This window comes from Lagenorhynchus albirostris, chromosome 2, assembly GCF_949774975.1.
Source record: "Lagenorhynchus albirostris chromosome 2, mLagAlb1.1, whole genome shotgun sequence".
NCBI classification, from domain to species: domain Eukaryota; kingdom Metazoa; phylum Chordata; class Mammalia; order Artiodactyla; family Delphinidae; genus Lagenorhynchus; species Lagenorhynchus albirostris.
Window position 1 is genome coordinate 79193923 of NC_083096.1, and position 18599 is coordinate 79212521.

Sequence of the window (18599 nt, forward strand, 5' to 3'; positions counted from 1 at the left end):
GCTAAGAGGCTCCATGTTCCCAACTTCAGAAGTTTATAGCTTAGTTGAGGAGATGGGAGTCTAATGTTAAAGTAATAATACTGGTTCCACAAAGCTACCCCATACCAGTTCATGGTTTATAGTTCCTCCAAAAACTATAATGCCATAAGGCAGCATAGGCTAAGAGTCACAAACAGAACTAAGTGGAATGGAGATGGTAAGTCTTGGTTTGTGGGTGGGCTGTGTCTTCACATGTTGGGACTCTGAGTAGGTGGGGAAATGATATCACTGTTATCAGCTCTTTCATTTTCCATATTCCAGGTTGAGATAAATAAGGTTAGGAGGTAAAAAGAATCTGTCTCCCACTCCTACCTTCTATTCCAAACCTGAGGAAAGCATTATTGCTAGGCAACAACAAAGGGTAGAAAAAAGAGGAAGAGAAAGAAAGGACAGAAAGTCAAGAATTGTGTTCTCTTTGGATACTGAAATGATGCCTCCAGGGGGCAGCACCAAGGCAGAGAAATACACTAAAATCGCTCATTCCTCCTTTCCTTGGTCTGGGGCTCCCCACACTTCCCCACCATTACTCCTCCCATTCCTTCCAACTTTATTTTTAGCTGCCAGTGGGAGGGGGCAGGATAGGAGGGAAAGTACAGAAAACAGAGAAGGAGAGGGACAGAGGCACAGAGGACTTCTCACGCAGACAGAGAATATCCAGACATGGAGTTCCCCCTCATCCCCCACCTGTTCTTGCCCCTGATGTTCCTGACAGGTGAGGGAGGTTAACTGCTTGGTTTCTGGTGGGAACGAAAGATATATGGATTGTTTAGCATTGGGATCTTTACGGTTAAAATTCTTTGGGAGTTAGGTTAAGAGGTTAACTGATTCTATGTTTCGTGTGTGTGTGTGTGTGTGTGTGTGTGTGTGTGGTGTGTGCGTACACATGCGCATGGGTTTGCATTCTTTTGCCCACACATATGACTGCCTGGCAAGGGCTGAAGCTGTCCAGTGCCTTGTGTAATATTTGTGTCCAATTAAATAAAACTTTGTCCTAAGCCCTGGAAGAGTGAGGCGACCAAAAAGAAACATCATGTGAACTTCCACATGGCTAGTCTGATTACTATTATCCCCCTCCCTACTTCTCCCTGCCCTTGGTGGTCTCTGGGTTCCTGAGACATAACTGACTAACTGTGTGGTCAGAACTCTGGGTTTATCTAACCAATGTGCTACAGTTCCTGGTCATACAGCCTTGCCAGCTTCCTGGATGCAAAAAGGCTCACATACAAAACATTTCTGAAAATGAGCTTGGTTTGAGACAGAGCTATAGCCATTGGTGAAAGTGGTGGTGGGGTGGCCTGAGTGGGGGTTACTTGAAGGAGCAAGTCACAGGGAAAGAACCATGGGAGGGACAAGAGGCCTGGAATTTTTCCTCATCAGTGCCCTGTAATCTTCGTTTCCTAAAATACCAGCTCTGATTTTAAACAGATTGGGGTTGGGAGGGAAGAGTCAGCAAGAACATGATTGAGGGGGTCTTTAGAGTGGGCTGAGAGTTAAGGAAGAAATGCAAGTAGGCAGGGGGCAGTTGGGAGGGGGGATGAATTACAAAGGAAATGGATCGTGAGAAACTTTGGGAGTGATGGGACCCTTGGAAAGGATGTATGGCAAACCATGGATGTAGGCGAGTGGCTCCACCCAGTTAATTACCACTGAGGTTTCCAGGGCTGGAATCAGCCAGAGACCTAGACATTGGAGAAAGAGAGTGAGAGTGTAACAATGATACTGGGAGTCAGGAAGAGAAGAAGAGACCCAGACATGCAGTGTTCACTAACCTCCTCTTGTTTTCCCTATGGTCCTGGGTTTGGGGAGAGTTTGTAAGGAATAATTGTTCTGGGGCTGCAGAAAGGCCTTCTCCCTCTTTTGACCCTCACAGCTTGGAGAGGAGGATGTGTAGGAGGAATGATGTAGAAAAGGGGAACTTGACCCTTCCAGACATGTCTGTAAATGAAATTTGGGGGATAGGAATGGAAATACATCTGTGCAACAGCATGGCAGAGGGCCACAGGTTAGACATCCGGACCCAAACACAGGAAGAAAATCATCCTTGCTTGGAGTATATGACATTCACAGAGTCCAGGGCAGCTTATGAGTAAAAAGAAGGGAGATAGACTGAGATCAAAAAGTTCCCTCCACGGTTTCTCTCTGGTTGTACCTCTGGGCATTCATTAGGTTCTCTGGCTGATTCCTGCTAACCTTATGATCCTGGCCCCCCAGGTCTCTGCTCCCCCTTTAACCTGGACGTGCATCACCCACGCCTATTTCCAGGGCCACCGGAGGCTGAATTTGGATACAGTGTCTTACAACATGTTGGGGGTGGACGCCGATGGTGAGGAGGAAACCAGGGGGCCGTGGGATTGGGACTGTGATAGAGCTGTTAAGGGGGAGGCAAGGTAGATGGAAATATAAACTAATCTGGTTCTTTGGCAATGGCTGGGGCTCTAGACTTGCCGTCACCATGCCCTTTCCCTCTGGCCTATCTCAAGTGTCATATTTACGCTATGCTTGTATTCATTTCCTCCTCCCAGGATGTTGGTGGGTGCGCCCTGGGATGGGCCTTCAGGCGACCGAAGGGGGGATGTTTATCGCTGCCCTGTAGGGGCCTCCCACAATGCCCCATGTGCCAAGGGCCACTTGGGTAAGAAGACGCCTCACTCTTCCACTCCTAACCCCTAACCTTGATACACTAGTAGCTTTGACCCCTTACACCTCACTTTTTTTTTGTTTTTAAGTTTTTTGGAGCATAGTTGATTTACAATGTTGTGTTAGTTTCAGGTGTACAGCAAAGTGATTCAGTTATACATATACATATATTCATTCTTTTTCAGATTCTTTTCCCATATAGGTTATTATAGAATACTGAGTAGAGTTCCCTGTGCTATACAGTAGGTCCTTGTTGATTATCTGTTTTATATATAGTAGTGTGTGTATGTTAATCCCAAGCTCCTAATTTATCCCTCCCCCCTCCATGTTTCCCCTTTGGTAGCCATAAGTTTGTTTTCAAAATCTGTGAGTCTGTTTCTGTTTTGTAAATAAGTTCATAGATAACATTAAAAAAATTAGACTCCACATATGAGTGATATCACACCTTACTTCTTTACCTCCATATCCCACGTACTCCTCTTCCTGACTTGATCCGGACCTCTTCTCACCCTCTTCCAAAATCATCCTGAACTCAGTCACCCCATCTGTGACCCCATGATCTCATGCTCTTCCACTCCACTCCAACCAGGTGACTATCCACTGGGAAATTCATCTCGTCCTGCTGTGAATATGCACCTGGGGATGTCCCTACTGGAGACAGTTGGTGATGGGGGATTCATGGTAAGCTAAGGAAAGGGTGGTGGCGGGGTCTCTGACGGTTTGTGGTAGAGAAAAGGGTGGTATGATAAGGGAAACTGGTCTATGTGGAGGGGTCAAGGAGTTAAAAACCCTAGAAAGCAAGGAGGGGGGTCTTGGGGAGTGGTCTCAATGCCTCTTTTGACAAAGAGCATGTTCTGAGGGTGCCCTCCAAGCCTGGGAGTAACTGTTTCCTCTACCCATCCCCAGGCTTGTGCCCCTCTCTGGTCTCGTGCTTGTGGCTCATCTGTCTTCAGTTCTGGGATATGTGCCCGTGTAGATGCTTCGTTCCGGCCCCAGGGAAGCCTGGCACCCACTGTACAACGTGAGCCAGGAGAAGGGCCTGAGGACTCAGTTCCTAGAACGGGGTGCAGGGTGGGAAAAAGATGGGGCCACAGGGTATGATGCTTGACAGGGGAACTGCATGGCTTATCCTCACTGCTACCTAACATGTCCACAAAAGCTCCATGTTTCCTAACAGATGAGAATTCAGACTCTTTACCAGGTCGTCAAGACTCCATGAACTGATTTAATCAACTTCAAAAACTCAGCTCTCACTATATCCCTTCATACCCTGCACCTTGGCTATAGCCTTCACCTCACCATTCTCCTATGTGTCATCTATTTTTATACCTTCATCTCTTTTTGTTTAAAGTGTTCTCCACCCAAATGCCTTCCTGTTTTGTCTCCTCTCCTCAAACATCTCCAGTCTTCAGTATCTTCTCAGTCGCTGCCTCCTTTGATTCTCTACCATCAGGACTGACCCTCCTTTTTTCTCTCACATCATAGAATGGTGCTATGTTTCTACTAGCGCTTGATTCCTTCTTCTTTGTTTTTTTAGTCAATTGTATATATGCCCATCTTCTCTTTTATTCATTTTTATATTTACCCAGGACCTGGCACACTATCTTCCTTATATGTAAAAGTGCCTAATAAATGTTTGAATTAAATGTGCCCTCCTGTGACCTCTTCCCTTGTTGTCCCCATGCCCAATGTCCTTTACCCCTCTGTTCCCCATCACCATACCCCTCCTCCTAGGCTGTCCCACATACATGGATGTCGTCATTGTGTTGGACGGCTCCAACAGCATCTACCCCTGGTCTGAAGTTCAGACCTTCCTGCGAAGACTAGTAGGGAGATTATTTATTGACCCGGAGCAGATACAGGTAAGAGAAGGCAACATGGATGGGCTTGGAGGGGGAGAGACAGGGAGAGAGGAGATAAATGTAGGTAGCATCTTCAGTAGTATCCAGGTGCTCGTCTCCCCTCCCTCACATACCTTCTCCACCCCCACACTCCATTAGAGTGCACACTTTATTCTCAGGTGGGACTGGTACAGTATGGGGAGAGCTCTGTACATGAGTGGTCCCTGGGAGATTTCCGAACCAAAGAAGAAGTGGTGAGAGCAGCAAGGAATCTGAGCCGGCGGGAGGGACGAGAAACAAAGACTGCTCAAGCAATAATGATGGCCTGGTGAGGCACTGGGAAGGGGGGTGTGGGAAGCCAGAAGGGTTAGGGGAGGCTTTGGAGTACAGTGTGTACATCCCAAGATGTCTTGCCAGCTTATTTTTTTTTGCACACTAATGTAGGTGGGGGAAGGCTAAATTGGCTGTCATCGCACTCATTGCATTTCTACAAATTGTCTGTGTCTCTCCATGTTTCTGCTTTATTTATCTCTGCAGACAGAATTCTCTCTGTCTATATACCTCCACTCTCACTTTGCTCTTGGCCCTCGGGTTTTCCACCACTCATGTCCTAGCCCATTTTCCAAACGTGAGAAAACTCATCTCTGGGAAGACTCCTCTGACCTGACCATTCTCCTTTATTCTACGTTCTCTTAATATTTGTCCTCCTAAATACAATATTTGCTGAATGAATCTATGAGTGAATGGATTTTATACTTACTTGCATTGATGATATGCTGCTCTATATGTTCTATGACATTCAGACATTTGAGCTCTTACTGTATGCCAGTCTCTACGCTAGACAGTTGGGGAGATGGGCTAAAAGGCAAGAGGCCTGGCCTCAGTGAACTGCCGACAGTGTTAAGTACTGTGTGTATGTGTATCTATCTGCACACATCTGATCACACCTCACTCCTTTCTCTCTCTTCTCAGCACAGAAGGATTCAGTCAGTCCCATGGGGGCCGACCAGAGGCTGCCAGGCTACTGGTGGTTGTCACTGATGGAGAGTCACATGATGGAGAGGAACTTCCTGCAGCACTAAAGGCCTGCGAAGCTGGCAGAGTGACACGCTATGGGATTGCGGTGAGAACAGCTCTGGATCTGGAAGGATAGAAGGGATTGAGGAGGGTGACACTGAGGACTGGGAACTTAAGGAAAACAGGCATTGACCACTTCCCAGACATCAGCCGTATTCCCTTTCTTCTCTTTAGTTGGCTGTGTCCTGTACAGCTCTACCGTCTCACAGCACACAGCTAGCAGACCCCACCTTTATCTCCTGACCCCAGGTCCTTGGTCACTACCTCCGGCGGCAGCGAGACCCCAGCGCTTTCCTGCGGGAAATCAGAGCTATTGCCAGTGATCCAGATGAGAGATTCTTCTTCAATGTCACAGATGAAGCAGCACTGACTGACATTGTGGATGCATTAGGGGACCGGATTTTTGGCCTTGAGGGTAATGATTACCCTGGAGAAACAGAGGACAGGGTAGGGGGAGTTCTGGGGTATAGGTGGTCTTCTGGAATAAGTTCAGAAGGTCAAAGGGGAAACTGTCTTCCCTTATATTGCCTCATGATGTTTTCTCACACTCAAGGGTCCCATGGAGAAAATGAAAGCTCCTTTGGCCTGGAAATGTCTCAGATTGGTTTCTCTACTCATCGGCTAAAGGTTGGACAGACTCTGACCCCTCTCAACATCTGACTTCTTCCAGCCTCTAACTCAGACAGCTTCAACCCCAGGGTCTTCCAGATTCCTCCTTTAACCAATGTCCATGCTGACCTTCCCATACCCCACCAACTGACCCCAGCATGCCCTCAGTGACCCTCTCACTCCTGGAGAGCTTTTTCTTCTTATTCCCCACTGTCTTTTCAGCGACCCCATCTGGTTCTGCCCTACAGGATGGGATTCTCTTCGGGATGGTAGGGGCTTATGACTGGGGGGGCTCAGTGTTATGGCTTGAAGAAGGTCGCCGCCTCTTCCCGCCACGGACGGCCCTGGAAGATGAGTTCCCCCCTGCATTGCAGAACCATGCAGCCTACCTGGGTGAGTAGCAGAGAGCTGCAAAGGATTAGACGGTGGAGGGGGAAAAAAAAAATGCTTCCTCAGTGGGGGGTGGGATGGAGGGTATAAGGTACTCACTCTTAACTCATGCAGTTTCTCACTGATCTCCTGCTACCTTCCTTTGGGACCCCCTTCTGTGCCTTTAGGGAAACCTCCTACTCTGACCCCATCTTCTTTCCCTTTCACCTCCGATTCCTTGTCCACTTCTAGGTTACTCAGTTTCCTCCATGCTTTTGCGGGGTGGACGCCGCCTCTTTCTCTCAGGAGCTCCTCGGTTTAGACATCGAGGAAAGGTCATCGCCTTCCAGCTTAAGAAAGATGGGGCTGTGAGGGTCGCCCAGAGCCTCCAGGGGGAGCAGGTAGGGCATCCAAGGGAGGGTGAGACCCTTGGCTCCTGAGGGACCTTCAGGCTGTGGGGGAAGAGAGTGAAGGGACAAGAGAGGGGCCTTAAAAGTCTGTGTTGAATTCTGGTTGGCAGAGTCTGTCAGGGATGTGAGGACCAGATTGGCAGGTGCTCCCCACTTGTCCATAATCTTGCCTTCCCTTTCCTCTGGGGTCACCACTACCCACCGCTCTCCAGATTGGCTCGTACTTTGGCAGTGAGCTCTGCCCATTGGATACGGATGGGGATGGAACAACTGACGTCTTGCTTGTGGCTGCCCCCATGTTCCTGGGGCCCCAGAACAAGGAGACAGGACGTGTTTATGTGTATCTGGTGGGCCAGGTGAGACTTGCTGGGGTACCCTAGAACTTGTCTGTGGGGGGCAAAGGGAGTGAGGGAAGGCACACACATTTGAGGGCTGGCTGAGAGGTTGGGACTGTCAAATCAGCATCTTCTGCCTTCTCCTCACCTCCACCAGCAGTCCTTGCTGACACTCCAGGGAACACTTCAGCCAGAACCCCCACAGGATGCTCGGTTTGGCTTTGCCATGGCTGCCCTTCCTGATCTGAACCAAGATGGTTTTGCTGATGTGGCTATGGGAGCGCCCCTGGAGGATGGGCACCGTGGAGCACTGTACCTCTATCACGGGACCCAGAGTGGAGTCAAGCCCTGTCCTGCCCAGGTCAGGAGTGCCCCGACGAGGCAGGGGCATGGTGGGAGGAAAGGGAAAGGAGGTGCACCCTTTGGTTATCATTGCTCCCCTGGGCTTGAGACCCAAACTGAACAAGTGCCTTTTTTATCAGTAGTCAAAAAGGTGAGGCGGTGGGGTAGGAAACATGTTGCTGTACTAGAGACTCCTGAACACAGGCAAGTTCCTCTCATTCCTCCTCATGCGTGAGGGGAGAATTAGAAAAAGCCAGGTGGGAGGCCTGGGCAAACAGTTGTGTGAGTCTCTGCTCAGTGTCTCCTCTCTCCCTCTCAGCGGATTGCTGCTGTCTCCATGCCACAGGCCCTCAGCTACTTTGGCCGAAGTGTGGATGGCCGGTTAGATCTGGATGGAGATGACCTGGTAGATGTTGCTGTGGGTGCCCAAGGGGCAGCCATCCTGCTCAGGTGAGTGGCCCCAGCTCAGGTAGCAGTAGACAGCATGGCATAGCTGTTAAAAGCAAGGGCTTTGGAATCACAAAGCTACATTTGGCTTTCTTGATCAACTTACTCTGTGCCTCTGTTTCCTAGTTTATAAAATGGGAATAATAATCGTACCTGCCTTAGAGGTTTGTTGTGAGGATTAAACGCTATAATCTGTGAAAAGATCTAAACACAGTGCCTAGCACACGGCAAGTGCTGATTAAATGTTAGCTATTGGGACTTGCCTGGTGGTGCAGTGGTTAAGAATCCGCCTGCCAATGCAGGGGACAAGGGTTCGATCCCTGGTACAGGAGGATCCCACATGCCGCGGAGCAACTAAGCCCATGCACCACAACTACTGAGCCCGCGTACCACAACTACTGAAACCCACACACCTAGAACCCGTGCTCCGCAATGGGAGAGGCCACCGCAATGAGAAGCCCATGCACCAAGGCCAAGAGTAGTCCCTGCTCGCCGCAGCTAGAGAGAAAGGCCACACGCAGCAGTGAAGACCCAGACAGCCAAAAATAAAAATAAATTAATTTTTAAAAAATGTTAACTATTATCTTACTTCTGTCAGAAGGTTCAGGGGAGGCGGACACATGTGTCCCCTAGCTCCTTATTCTTTCCTTTGACCTCAGGGAGGCAAACACTGGGGACTGCCTTTCTCAAAGGGCTTTCTTCCCTCTGCTAGACTTTCTTTCCCACCCTGTTCCCAGCTCCCGGCCCATTGTCCACCTGGCCCCTTCACTGGATGTGACCCCGCCAGCCATCAGTGTGGTTCAGAGGGACTGCGAGCGACGCAGCCAGGAGGCAGCCTGCCTATCTGCAGCCCTTTGCTTCCAAGTGACCTCCCGCACTCCCGGTCGCTGGGATCGCCAATTCCGTGAGTGACTAGAGTGCATGCTAGGCAGCTCTCAACCCCTTGCCTGCCATGATCTTGGGACCCCTCTCCACCTGCACTCTTGCCTGCCCCATTCAGATGTGCGGTTCACAGCATCGCTGGATGAGTGGACAGCTGGAGCCCGTGCAGCGTTTGACGGCTCTGGCCAGAGGCTGTCCCCTCGACGGATCCGGCTCAGTGTGGGGACTATCACTTGTGAGCCGCTGCACTTCCATGTGCTGGTGAGGAGGGGGCAGGAACTGCTTTGCATCAGGGCCTGGGAGTGAGAAGAAGGCTGGATCAGAGGGAGGACTTTCTGCTGGATCGGCAAGAAAGCCAGAGTCAGCAAAGTGAGAAAGATCAGACTGTGGAGTCAGGCTGATCTGGGTTTGAATCCTGCTCTGCTGTTTACCACCTGTGAATTCTGGCAACTCATATAACCTGCAAACCTTAGTTTCCTTGCCTGAAAAGCGGGGATAATAATAACAACTACAAAATAGGAGTTAGCTGTCTTAGAATTAAATGTAATAATATTGATAAAACCTTAGGACAGTGCCCAGCACACAGAAAGTGCTCCGTAAATATCGCCATAATTATCACATTCTGCTAGGATTCCTGGGTCGTATCCCTAATCCTGGCTCCCCATGATCCTTGACTCTGGTTTCTCTTAGGATACATCAGATTACCTCCGGCCAGTGGCCTTGACTGTGACCTTTGCTTTGGACAACACCACAAAACCAGGGCCTGTGCTGGATGAGGGCTCACCTACCTCCATACGAAAGCTGGTCAGAAGTGCCAAGCCCTGCCCTGCCCTGGGTCCCAACACTGCCCTTCTCAGTGAATTCAAGAGAAAGGGGAGGGAGGAGACATGAGATCACAGTGAAATCTAACTTGGGCACCCACTCTTTTCACTTTTCCCTCAATCCCATTCCTTTCTCCCACGCCTTCCTCTCAGCCCTCAGCCCCTTCTCTCTCCTCTAGGTCCCCTTCTCGAAGGACTGTGGCCCTGACAATGAATGTGTCACAGATCTGGTACTTCGAGCTAATATGAACATCAGAGGCTCCAGGTGGGATGGACATGAACTGGCCAAATGGGGGTGACCCGAGACAGATCAGAAGGGACTTGAAGGGAGATGGAGGGTTGTTTCTTGCCCAGGAAGACAGAAGCGAGGCTTCTGGCGCTCCTTCAACTCTGGTCTCTCTTTTATCCACGACTCCTAGGAAGGACCCATTCGTGGTTCGAGGTGGTCGGCAGAAAGTGCTGGTGTCAGCAACTCTGAAGAACAGGAAGGAAAATGCCTACAACACTAGCCTGAGTCTCAGCTTCTCCAGAAACCTTCACCTATCCAGTTTTACTCCTCAGGTGCCCTTGGGGGAGGGAATTTGGGAGGAGGACAATTGGGGTATTGTCTGTGAGGGGCCCTAGGAAAAGGCTTGCAGTGTTTAGAGGCTGCAGGCAGGAGGGCAGTTGCAGCCCCACCTTAGCCTCCACCCCGCTTCCTCTGCTCTCAGGGGGACGGCCCAGTGAAGGTGGAGTGTGCAGCCCCTTCCCCTCACGCCCGCCTCTGCAGCGTGGGGCATCCTGTCTTCCAGGCTGGAGCCAAGGTGAGTTGGGGCCCAGGATGAGAAAGGGCCTCTGAGAGATCAGGGGCTGGAATCTGCAGGGCCTGGGAGTTTAGGAAAGGAGGCACACAAGGGCTCCTGTTCCTCTGTATTGTCCCATGAGGAGAAATCTACCATGTCCCTCTCTCCCAGGTGACTTTTCTGCTAGAGTTTGAGTTTAGCTGCTCCTTCCTCCTGAGCCAGGTCCTTGTGAGGCTGACTGCCACCAGGTGAGAACAATGGGCATTTCCTCCCAGGCCTCTCCTGTTGGGTCTTGGTGGTGGTGGTGTGCGGGTGGGAGCAGGGGTGGAAACAGCGTGGCTCCTTTACTCTAGAGAGGGGTGTCTGAGACAGGGCTGGGATGTGAGCCTCTCCCCCTGACCCTACAGCAATAGCCTGGAGAGAAATGGCACGCTTCATGATAACACAGCCCAGACCTCAGCCTACATCCAGTATGAGCCTCACCTCCTATTCTCTAGGTATGGCTCAGCTCCCCACTGAGACCCCATTCTGACCCCAGACTCATACTCTTTATGTTTCCCCCCTCTCCCTCCATGTGCTTCAGTGTTTCCAAACACCAAACCCTTAGGGCTGCTCTATCTTTTTGCCCTCAGTTCCACTCATGCTGAAGCTTCTCTTAAGCATCTTTCTTTCTTAGGTGTAGTACTTATGCATCCTAGTTGTAGGGCTTTGCTGGGCCCTGGGGGTTGGAGCTGGTGTGATGGGATATGGGGTGTGGCCATAAAGTTTGTACCAAGTCTATGTCATGTCTCATTTCTGTCTTCTGTATGTACCCCTATCTCTTTATCCATGTGCTGGCCCTACCTTCCCTGAATCCATGTCTGTGTGCTGATCATGTGCCCCTGTGTCTGTGTCATGGCTGTGACCATGTGCTTCCTGACTTGGTGTCCACGCAGTGAGTCCACTCTGCACCGCTATGAGGTTCACCCATATGGGACCCTCCCAGTGGGCCCCGGCCCTGAATTCAAAACCACTCTTAGGGTGAGAAGCTGGAGGGACCTTGGCATAAGCAGAGGGAGGGGGAGGAGTTCCTGGGCAAAGTATGGGAGGGGTCTCTCTTAGATTTCAGTGGTATTGAGGGTAAAGGGGAACAGATGAGGAAGAGTCTTTCTCTGTCTCTCACCTCTTCCCATTTCCAATCCTCCTCTTAGGTTCAGAACCTTGGCTGCTATGTGGTCAGTGGCCTCATCGTCTCAGCCCTCCTTCCAGCCGTGGCCCACGGGGGCCATTACTTCCTGTCACTGTCTCAAGTCATCACTAACAATGTGAGTCTGGGCTAGGGGTGCATGGAACCCTGCCATCTTGATTTGGTGGACTCACCCAGCTCCCAGCATCCTGGGTCACTGCTCTCGGGGCTCCTCCCTCCCTGGGGGCGCCTTTCTTTCACATACGTCGCTTCGTTGAGAAGAAAGAAAGGGATCACCCAGGGAAGAACTACAAGAGTGTGGGTGGTGTGCTCCTGCTCAGCCTGGAGTGGCCGGCCTCTCACCATCAAGAGGGTCCCTCAAGTTGGATCTTCCTCTAGGCAAGCTGCACAGTGCAGAACCTGACTGAGCCCCCAGAGCCCCCTGTGCATCCAGAGGAGCTCCAGCACACGAGCTGGCTGGTATGAGTCACAAGAGGGCGAAGAAGGTGTACGGAGTGGGAATGCAGGGGGGAGCAGTAGAGTTTGGAGCCTTGGGCTGGAGAGTAGAGTGGGGAGTGAGGGATATTTCCACCCCAGCGTCCTGATGTGTCTCTCTCTTCTGGTAGAATGGGAACAATTCCCGGTGTCAGGTCATGAGGTGCCACCTCGGGCGACTGGCAAAGGGGACTGAGGTCTCTGTTGGACTACTGAGGCTGGTTCACAATGAATTTTTCCGAAGGGTAAACTTTTCCTTTTCCACTGCTTTCCCCTGCTGCTCCTATCTGGGACTTTAGCATAGCCTTTTCCGGTAGACAGACTCGTGTTCAAGTTCGAGCTTTGCCTCCTACTCACAGAGTTATTTAATTTTTCTAAGTTTCTTTTTCCTCATCTCTAAAATGGGGAAGAAAAGACCTACTTCATAGGGTTGTTGTAAAGACTAAGTGAATAATGAAATGAACTCACTAGAAGCTAGTTACTATTCTTGTATTTTCCTCCATTTATCATCTCTTAGTGTTATATCAATAATCAACCGACATTATGCGGGCCTCTCACTGTTGTGGCCTCTCCCGTTGCTGAGCACAGGCTCCAGACGCGCAGGCTCAGCGGCCATGGCTCACGGGCCCAGCCACTCCGCGGCATGTGGGATCTTCCCGGACTGGGGCACGAACCCGTGTCCCCCGCATCGGCAGGTGGACTCTCAACCACTGCGCCACCAGGGAAGCCCCAACCAACATTTATAGGATACCTAAATTCAATCAACCCATCAAATGCCTGCTATATAAAAAGCCCTCTATTAGGTAGACACTGAGGAGAATATCCCCAACATTTAGCACCATGCCTAACTCATTGTAGTGATTTAATACATTTTTATTAAATGAATGAGTAAATAGTTGATATTACATGCAGGGTAAGCATGGAGGGTAGTGGGAAGTGATATTGTATAGTGAAAGAGATCTAGATTATCAAAGATCTTTAAAGCCAGGAAGATGAAATAGAACCTAATATGATAGGCAGTCAGGAGTCATGTGAGTTCCTAAGCAGGGAAATGACCTCTTAATTATAACAGCTGTTTAGTACTAGGGGTTTATATTGTGCTTTCCCGTGTTCCGTGTACTTTGAATTACTCAAGATCCCTGGGATGTAGGCATCTTTCAGGGAAGTTAAGTCTGAAAGGCCATCCTTCCCTAAGTCTGGTTCTCTCTTTATCTCTCTTTGGTATCCTTTTTTCATTCATTTATTTATTCTTTTAACAAAGATTTATTGAGAAACTAGGGACACATAAATTACTAACACACAACCCTTGACCTCAAGGATCTTATAGTTCAGAGGTGAAAGACAGAGAAGTAAACAGAATATTATAACCTGATCCAGGGTGATGGGGGTTAGGAGGGAACACTTTCCTACTTCCCAGAGGGGATGACATCTAAAGGAAGGGTAGGCGTTAGCCAAAGAAAGAGGAGTTGAATGCATTTCAGGTAGAGCAAACAGAGTATATGAAGGGCCATAGGCTTTCCATCTGTTACCCTTCTTTTCTTTCCCCATCAGTCTCCAACCTTTTCCTCTGGTTTTGAACGTCCTGGAAGTTGTGCCCCTCAGCCTCATCTTTGCCATTAGGGTTCTGAGAGCCTTATCACCTGATGATGGCTCACTTTATTTTTTTTTTTGAATTTTATTTATTTTTTTATACAGCAGATTCTTATTAGTTATCCTTTTTATACATATATTAATCAATCCCAATCTCCCGGTTCAGATGATGGCTCACTTTAAATGTCTTTCCATTCACAGGCCAAATTCAAGTCTCTGACAGTGGTCAGCACCTTCGAGCTGGGAACTGAGGAGGGCAGTGTCCTACAGCTGACTGAAGCCTCCCGTTGGAGTGAGGTGGGGCTGGAGACTGAGTCTGAGAACTGTGGAACTAGTAAGGGTGGCAGTAGCCTAAGGGCACCTGTGAGATTTTTCAGAACAGAGGTGTCTTCATTAGGCAGCAGTCAGGGAGTCAGAAGTGATAAATCGGAATGGTGGGGTCCCACTGCCTCCATTCCTACCTCAGTCTCTTTCCTTTTAGTCTTCTATTTTGCGGCTGGCTTTGCTACAATGTTGGGTGAGGCTAGCTGGGCAAAACGGTGCAAATAAAAAACAACTCTCCTTCCTATGCAGAGCCTCCTGGAGGTAATTCAGTCCCGCCCTGTCCTCATCTCCCTGTGGATCCTCATTGGCAGTGTCCTGGGAGGGCTGCTTCTGCTTGCTCTCCTTGTCTTCTGCCTTTGGAAGGTAAGCACTGCTGTCGTGGGGAGTACGGGGCATGGTGCTCACGAATTAAGGAATCCTTGATTATAGCCGGGAGAACCGGATTTGTGCTGGGCAGCTAAGCAGGCTGTGGGTGTCATGCCCAGATCTCCTTCACTGTCCTCCTCACTGTCCTCCACAAATGTTGGTTGAATTAAACTAAGCCAAATAAAATAAATTTGAATCTCAGTTTTGGAAGCAGAACAAAATTGAAGACTTCAGATACATCTGAGGGCTGTTGGCCGGGTCCCCAGGCAGGGCATTTGGTGAAGACTCTTATCTCTTTCCCTACAGCTTGGCTTCTTTGCCCGTAAGAAAATCCCTGAGGAAGAAAAAAGAGAAGAGAAATTGGAGCAATGAATGTAGAATAAAGCCCTAGAAAGTCCTCCCTGGCAGCTTCTCCAAAAGACTTGCATAACAGCAGAGGTTTGGGGGCTCAGATGGGACAGGAAGAAGCCTCTGGACTATCTCCCCAGACCTGCAGCCTGACTTGACCTTTGAGTCATGAGGATGCTGCTGGCAAGGGATGAGGCCTTACCTCAAACGAGAAGGGCTGGCACTAAACACTCCCACCCTGTGCTTCCCTCCTTACCATCCTGGTTCCAGAGCCAACACTGGGACCTTAGTGTAGGGTTCTTTTTTCCCCATCCCCAGGAATTAAGAATTTTTTGCCTAGGTCCCTGACTTCTTTCAGTTTCCCTCTACATCCTCCCTCACAATTTGGAAAGGACAAGGGTTATCTTCCTCCATTTCCCACCTCTCACCTTCCTGCCTTCTCCCCACTCCACAGGAGAGAGCTGACGTTGGCTTGAACGAAGTAAAGTCAACATCTGCTGCTTTCCTGTGGAGTCTGGTGATTCAGAGGGCCGGATGGGGAGAGTCAACAGGAAAAAAGGAGGGAGGAGAAAAAGCCACAAGAGACATTCTGTACAATTCCAAGGAACAGAGAAGCCTTTAGACAGGCAACTGCCATCCCCCTGAAACCTGAGACTTTCGTGGTGCACTCGCCCGCCCTCAGGTGCTGGTGAAAGGGAGCTGCCCCAGGCCTTCTGGGCAAGGGTTTCCCAACTCTCCAGCCTTCCCTGGGAGCAAAGCCAGAGCTGGGTGCCCGATTCTCTGGAGCCAGGGGCCCCCACGTGGCTAGAGCTGGAATAACAGAGAAGACTGGATACCCTAGGCAGTCTTCTCCTCTCTCAGGCCTCACACACTCATGAGCCCTCCTTGGAGCCTCCTTATAGAAACTAGAGAGAAGGGAGTTGATGGTGGGAAACCCTTTCACCTTACTAGATTTGGGAAGCAGCAGCCCCATGGGGTCTGAATTAGGGAAGAAGCTGAAGTAGGTTGCAAGAGGTCTCTGGGAAGCAAGCCCTCACTTACTTGGCACTGTTTATATAGCACAAATATCTCCTAGGAAATGTTTCTGGGGCATCTCCAGTCATACCTTGTAGGGCTTCTCTGGTACAATCAGTTGGACAGCCCTTGCTTGATGTTTACTGGAAATTCTCAAGTTAGTTTCTATCTCTGGACCGCCCCCCCACCTGACTCCCATTTTTTGGTCATGGCCAGTAAAGAGAAGTGGATTCTCATTGACAACTGGGTAACATACAGTTCTCTGTAATCAAGACTTTGGACACCAAAGTTAGTTACTGGTCTCCAGAGGGCAGCTCTGACAGCCATTTGAAGAATCAGCACCCATTCAGAGCTGAGAAGAGAGGGGACCCGATTGGGCAGTTGACTAGCCGCCACAGACTCTGTCCTCCAGGGCTGTTCTTGAGATCTGGTCACAGTGTTTATTTTGGCATGTCTCTGGCCTTTTGCAGACAGCATTGTCTCTGTTTCCTAGCAGGGTAGACAGTGTATCAGATGGTCAGAACAAATAAAGTTCAGTGTCAAATGACTTCTGGCTCTCTTTGAGTTCCCTGGGATATAGACTGCTCACAAAGGGTGAGAGGTGGAGTCTCAGTTTACCTTGAGACCTTATACAATTGAGTCCCTGGAAGGCAAGGTTATGAAGTATTGAAATGTTTTCTGTGACTCTCCCACTGGAGATGTACTCTAGCCTCCTGCAATCCTCACCTACTTAAATGAGCGTAGAGTGTAAAATGTGTAGGTTTGGTAAACACATAGGCCTATACTGAAATCTCAGGTCTGCCATTTATGAGCTAAGTGGCTTTGGGCAAGTCATAACTACCCTGAGGCTCAGATAAAAAGCTGTGTAGAGCAGTGGTTAAGAATGAAGACAGACTTGGGTTTAAATCTAAGCTCTACCACTTAAATCCTGCTTGACCTTGAACAGATTTAACTTCTCAATGTCTTGACTTTCTTGACTTTAAACTTATTAGGGTTGTGAGGACTAAATGAGATGAGTCAAGTAAAGTGAACATATAGTAAGTACTTAATAAATGGTAACTATTGTTATAGTTACCTGGCCTATTAGGCTGGGACAACCATTCTGTGCCAAGCTGGTGAGTTATTTTGTGGCAGGAGGATCCATGGTGGCCCTTAGTACAATTCATATAGGCTATAGTTTGATCAACATTTATGCAGCACACTTGTTTCTGGGGCAAGGACTGAGGCCATGGTTATGTTGACAGATTTCCCCTCTTTATCCCCAGTCAGACTGCAAAGGATATCCCCAGTATCCTTGAGGACTGGTTCATCTAATTCTCTCTCCACATGATTAAAAAAGCACTCTTAATATTTTTCTCCACCTAGAGATCCCTCTCTTCTCTCTTCCTCAGCGCCAGAATGGGACTTTCTCTAACCCCAACCTGTTCTTCAAAAAGCCTGTTACCTCTTTCTTCCTTTGAAGCAGAGCCAGTTTGAGAAGCAACTGTAGAAACACCAGGCTCTCCTCAGACACACAGGTGTTGCTTTCTTCTCATCGTTGCTCCTTTGTTCCTTTATTCATTCTTTTGTTCATTCACTCATCAGACATTAAGCACCTAATATGTGCTAGGCAATTTGAATAATATAAAATGCAACTCCTACCATCAAAGAGCCCAGTCTAGTAGGGGAAACAAACATGTAAACATATAATGGAAAATACAGAGAGCTGGTTGCTAGACGACATATCAGTATTAGAAATGTGTTGCACACAAGAGGCACACTTTTTTAGGTGAGGTTGGAGGGACTTTAAAAGTTTTACAGAAAAAAAAAAAGTCTTGAGGGGCCACCAAGTGTGAGAGGAGGCATTCCAGGGAGGATTAATCACCAGTTGGGAAGGGAACTGTAGTAGATTGGAGCAGCCTGAGCATTAGACTGTTTGTGAAAGTAGTGAGAGATGAGACTTGAACAGGCAGAGTGCAGCTCCTGATGAGCCTAGTAAACTACGTTAAGAACTCTGGCCTTTATCCTGTAGGCTTTCTTATGCATTTGAGTGTGCTCTCTCTGGCTGAAGGGAGGAGAAAAGAGAGACGGGTAGACTAACTGTTCAAGTACGAATTGCTGAGAATCTGAATTTAAAGGGCAGTGGAAATAATGAAGACGGTTTTGTGCGTATTTTTGTGGAAGGGAATGCTTAGAATAAAAAAAATCGCTCCTCTCCCTGTGCCCTTTACTAACGTAGAGGTGCGCTGGGATATTAGGCCTGGTCCCCTTTCTCCACGTTGCGGTGGGTCGTGCATCATCCACGCTCAGTCCTTTGCTCGGCACTACAATCTCCTCCCGTTTCCAAACTGCTCTCTTCAAATCCTTCTTTGTGCCCGGGTTTTTGGCCGCGGAATGGGGGGAGGAAGCAGAGGTAACTAAGTCGGCAAATATCTCTGGATATAATCAAATCTTCGTCACCAGTGGTTAAATGCGACAGTTTCTAAGAGGCTTGCACACCAGGAGACTCCTGCGGCTGCGCCCCGGGGGACGGGGCTGAGGCGGGGCTTGGGGTGGAGCCGCAGCCTGGAACTGCGGGGAGGGGCGGGGCGGGGCGGGGCAGGGGGAGGAGTTTTAGCTGGATCCCGGGTCTGGGGACCTGAGGTCCCTTTTACGATTGAGCAGGTCGGAGCTGGGGGCGGGTTCGGTTTGGGAGGGTGAGGTTTTGAGACCAAGCCCAGGCGGAGA

At 49.3% G+C, this 18599-nt stretch overlaps 1 protein-coding gene across 2 annotated transcripts; it reads left to right on the plus strand.

Annotated features, from left to right (window-relative positions):
* Window positions 1–34: 34 nt before the first annotated feature.
* Window positions 35–16441, plus strand: ITGA10 (integrin subunit alpha 10). Of its 2 annotated transcripts, XM_060139120.1 has the most exons (30): window positions 37–751; window positions 2251–2362; window positions 2562–2671; window positions 3266–3357; window positions 3583–3697; window positions 4411–4538; window positions 4697–4845; window positions 5490–5640; window positions 5844–6009; window positions 6148–6221; window positions 6452–6596; window positions 6825–6973; window positions 7195–7338; window positions 7475–7678; window positions 7979–8109; window positions 8844–9010; window positions 9107–9249; window positions 9679–9792; window positions 9989–10074; window positions 10229–10370; window positions 10520–10612; window positions 10763–10839; window positions 10999–11088; window positions 11527–11611; window positions 11782–11895; window positions 12156–12236; window positions 12383–12496; window positions 14043–14138; window positions 14415–14528; window positions 14838–16441. In XM_060139120.1, exons 1-30 carry the CDS (start codon window positions 700–702, stop codon window positions 14901–14903), a joined length of 3504 nt encoding a protein of 1167 aa, XP_059995103.1. In that variant the 5' UTR covers window positions 37–699; the 3' UTR covers window positions 14904–16441. The 2 variants fall into 2 exon arrangements, with proteins under 2 accessions (XP_059995102.1, XP_059995103.1); XM_060139119.1 differs by lacking the exons at window positions 14415–14528; window positions 14838–16441 and having other exon boundaries at window positions 35–751; window positions 14043–14390.
* Window positions 16442–18599: the final 2158 nt, after the last annotated feature.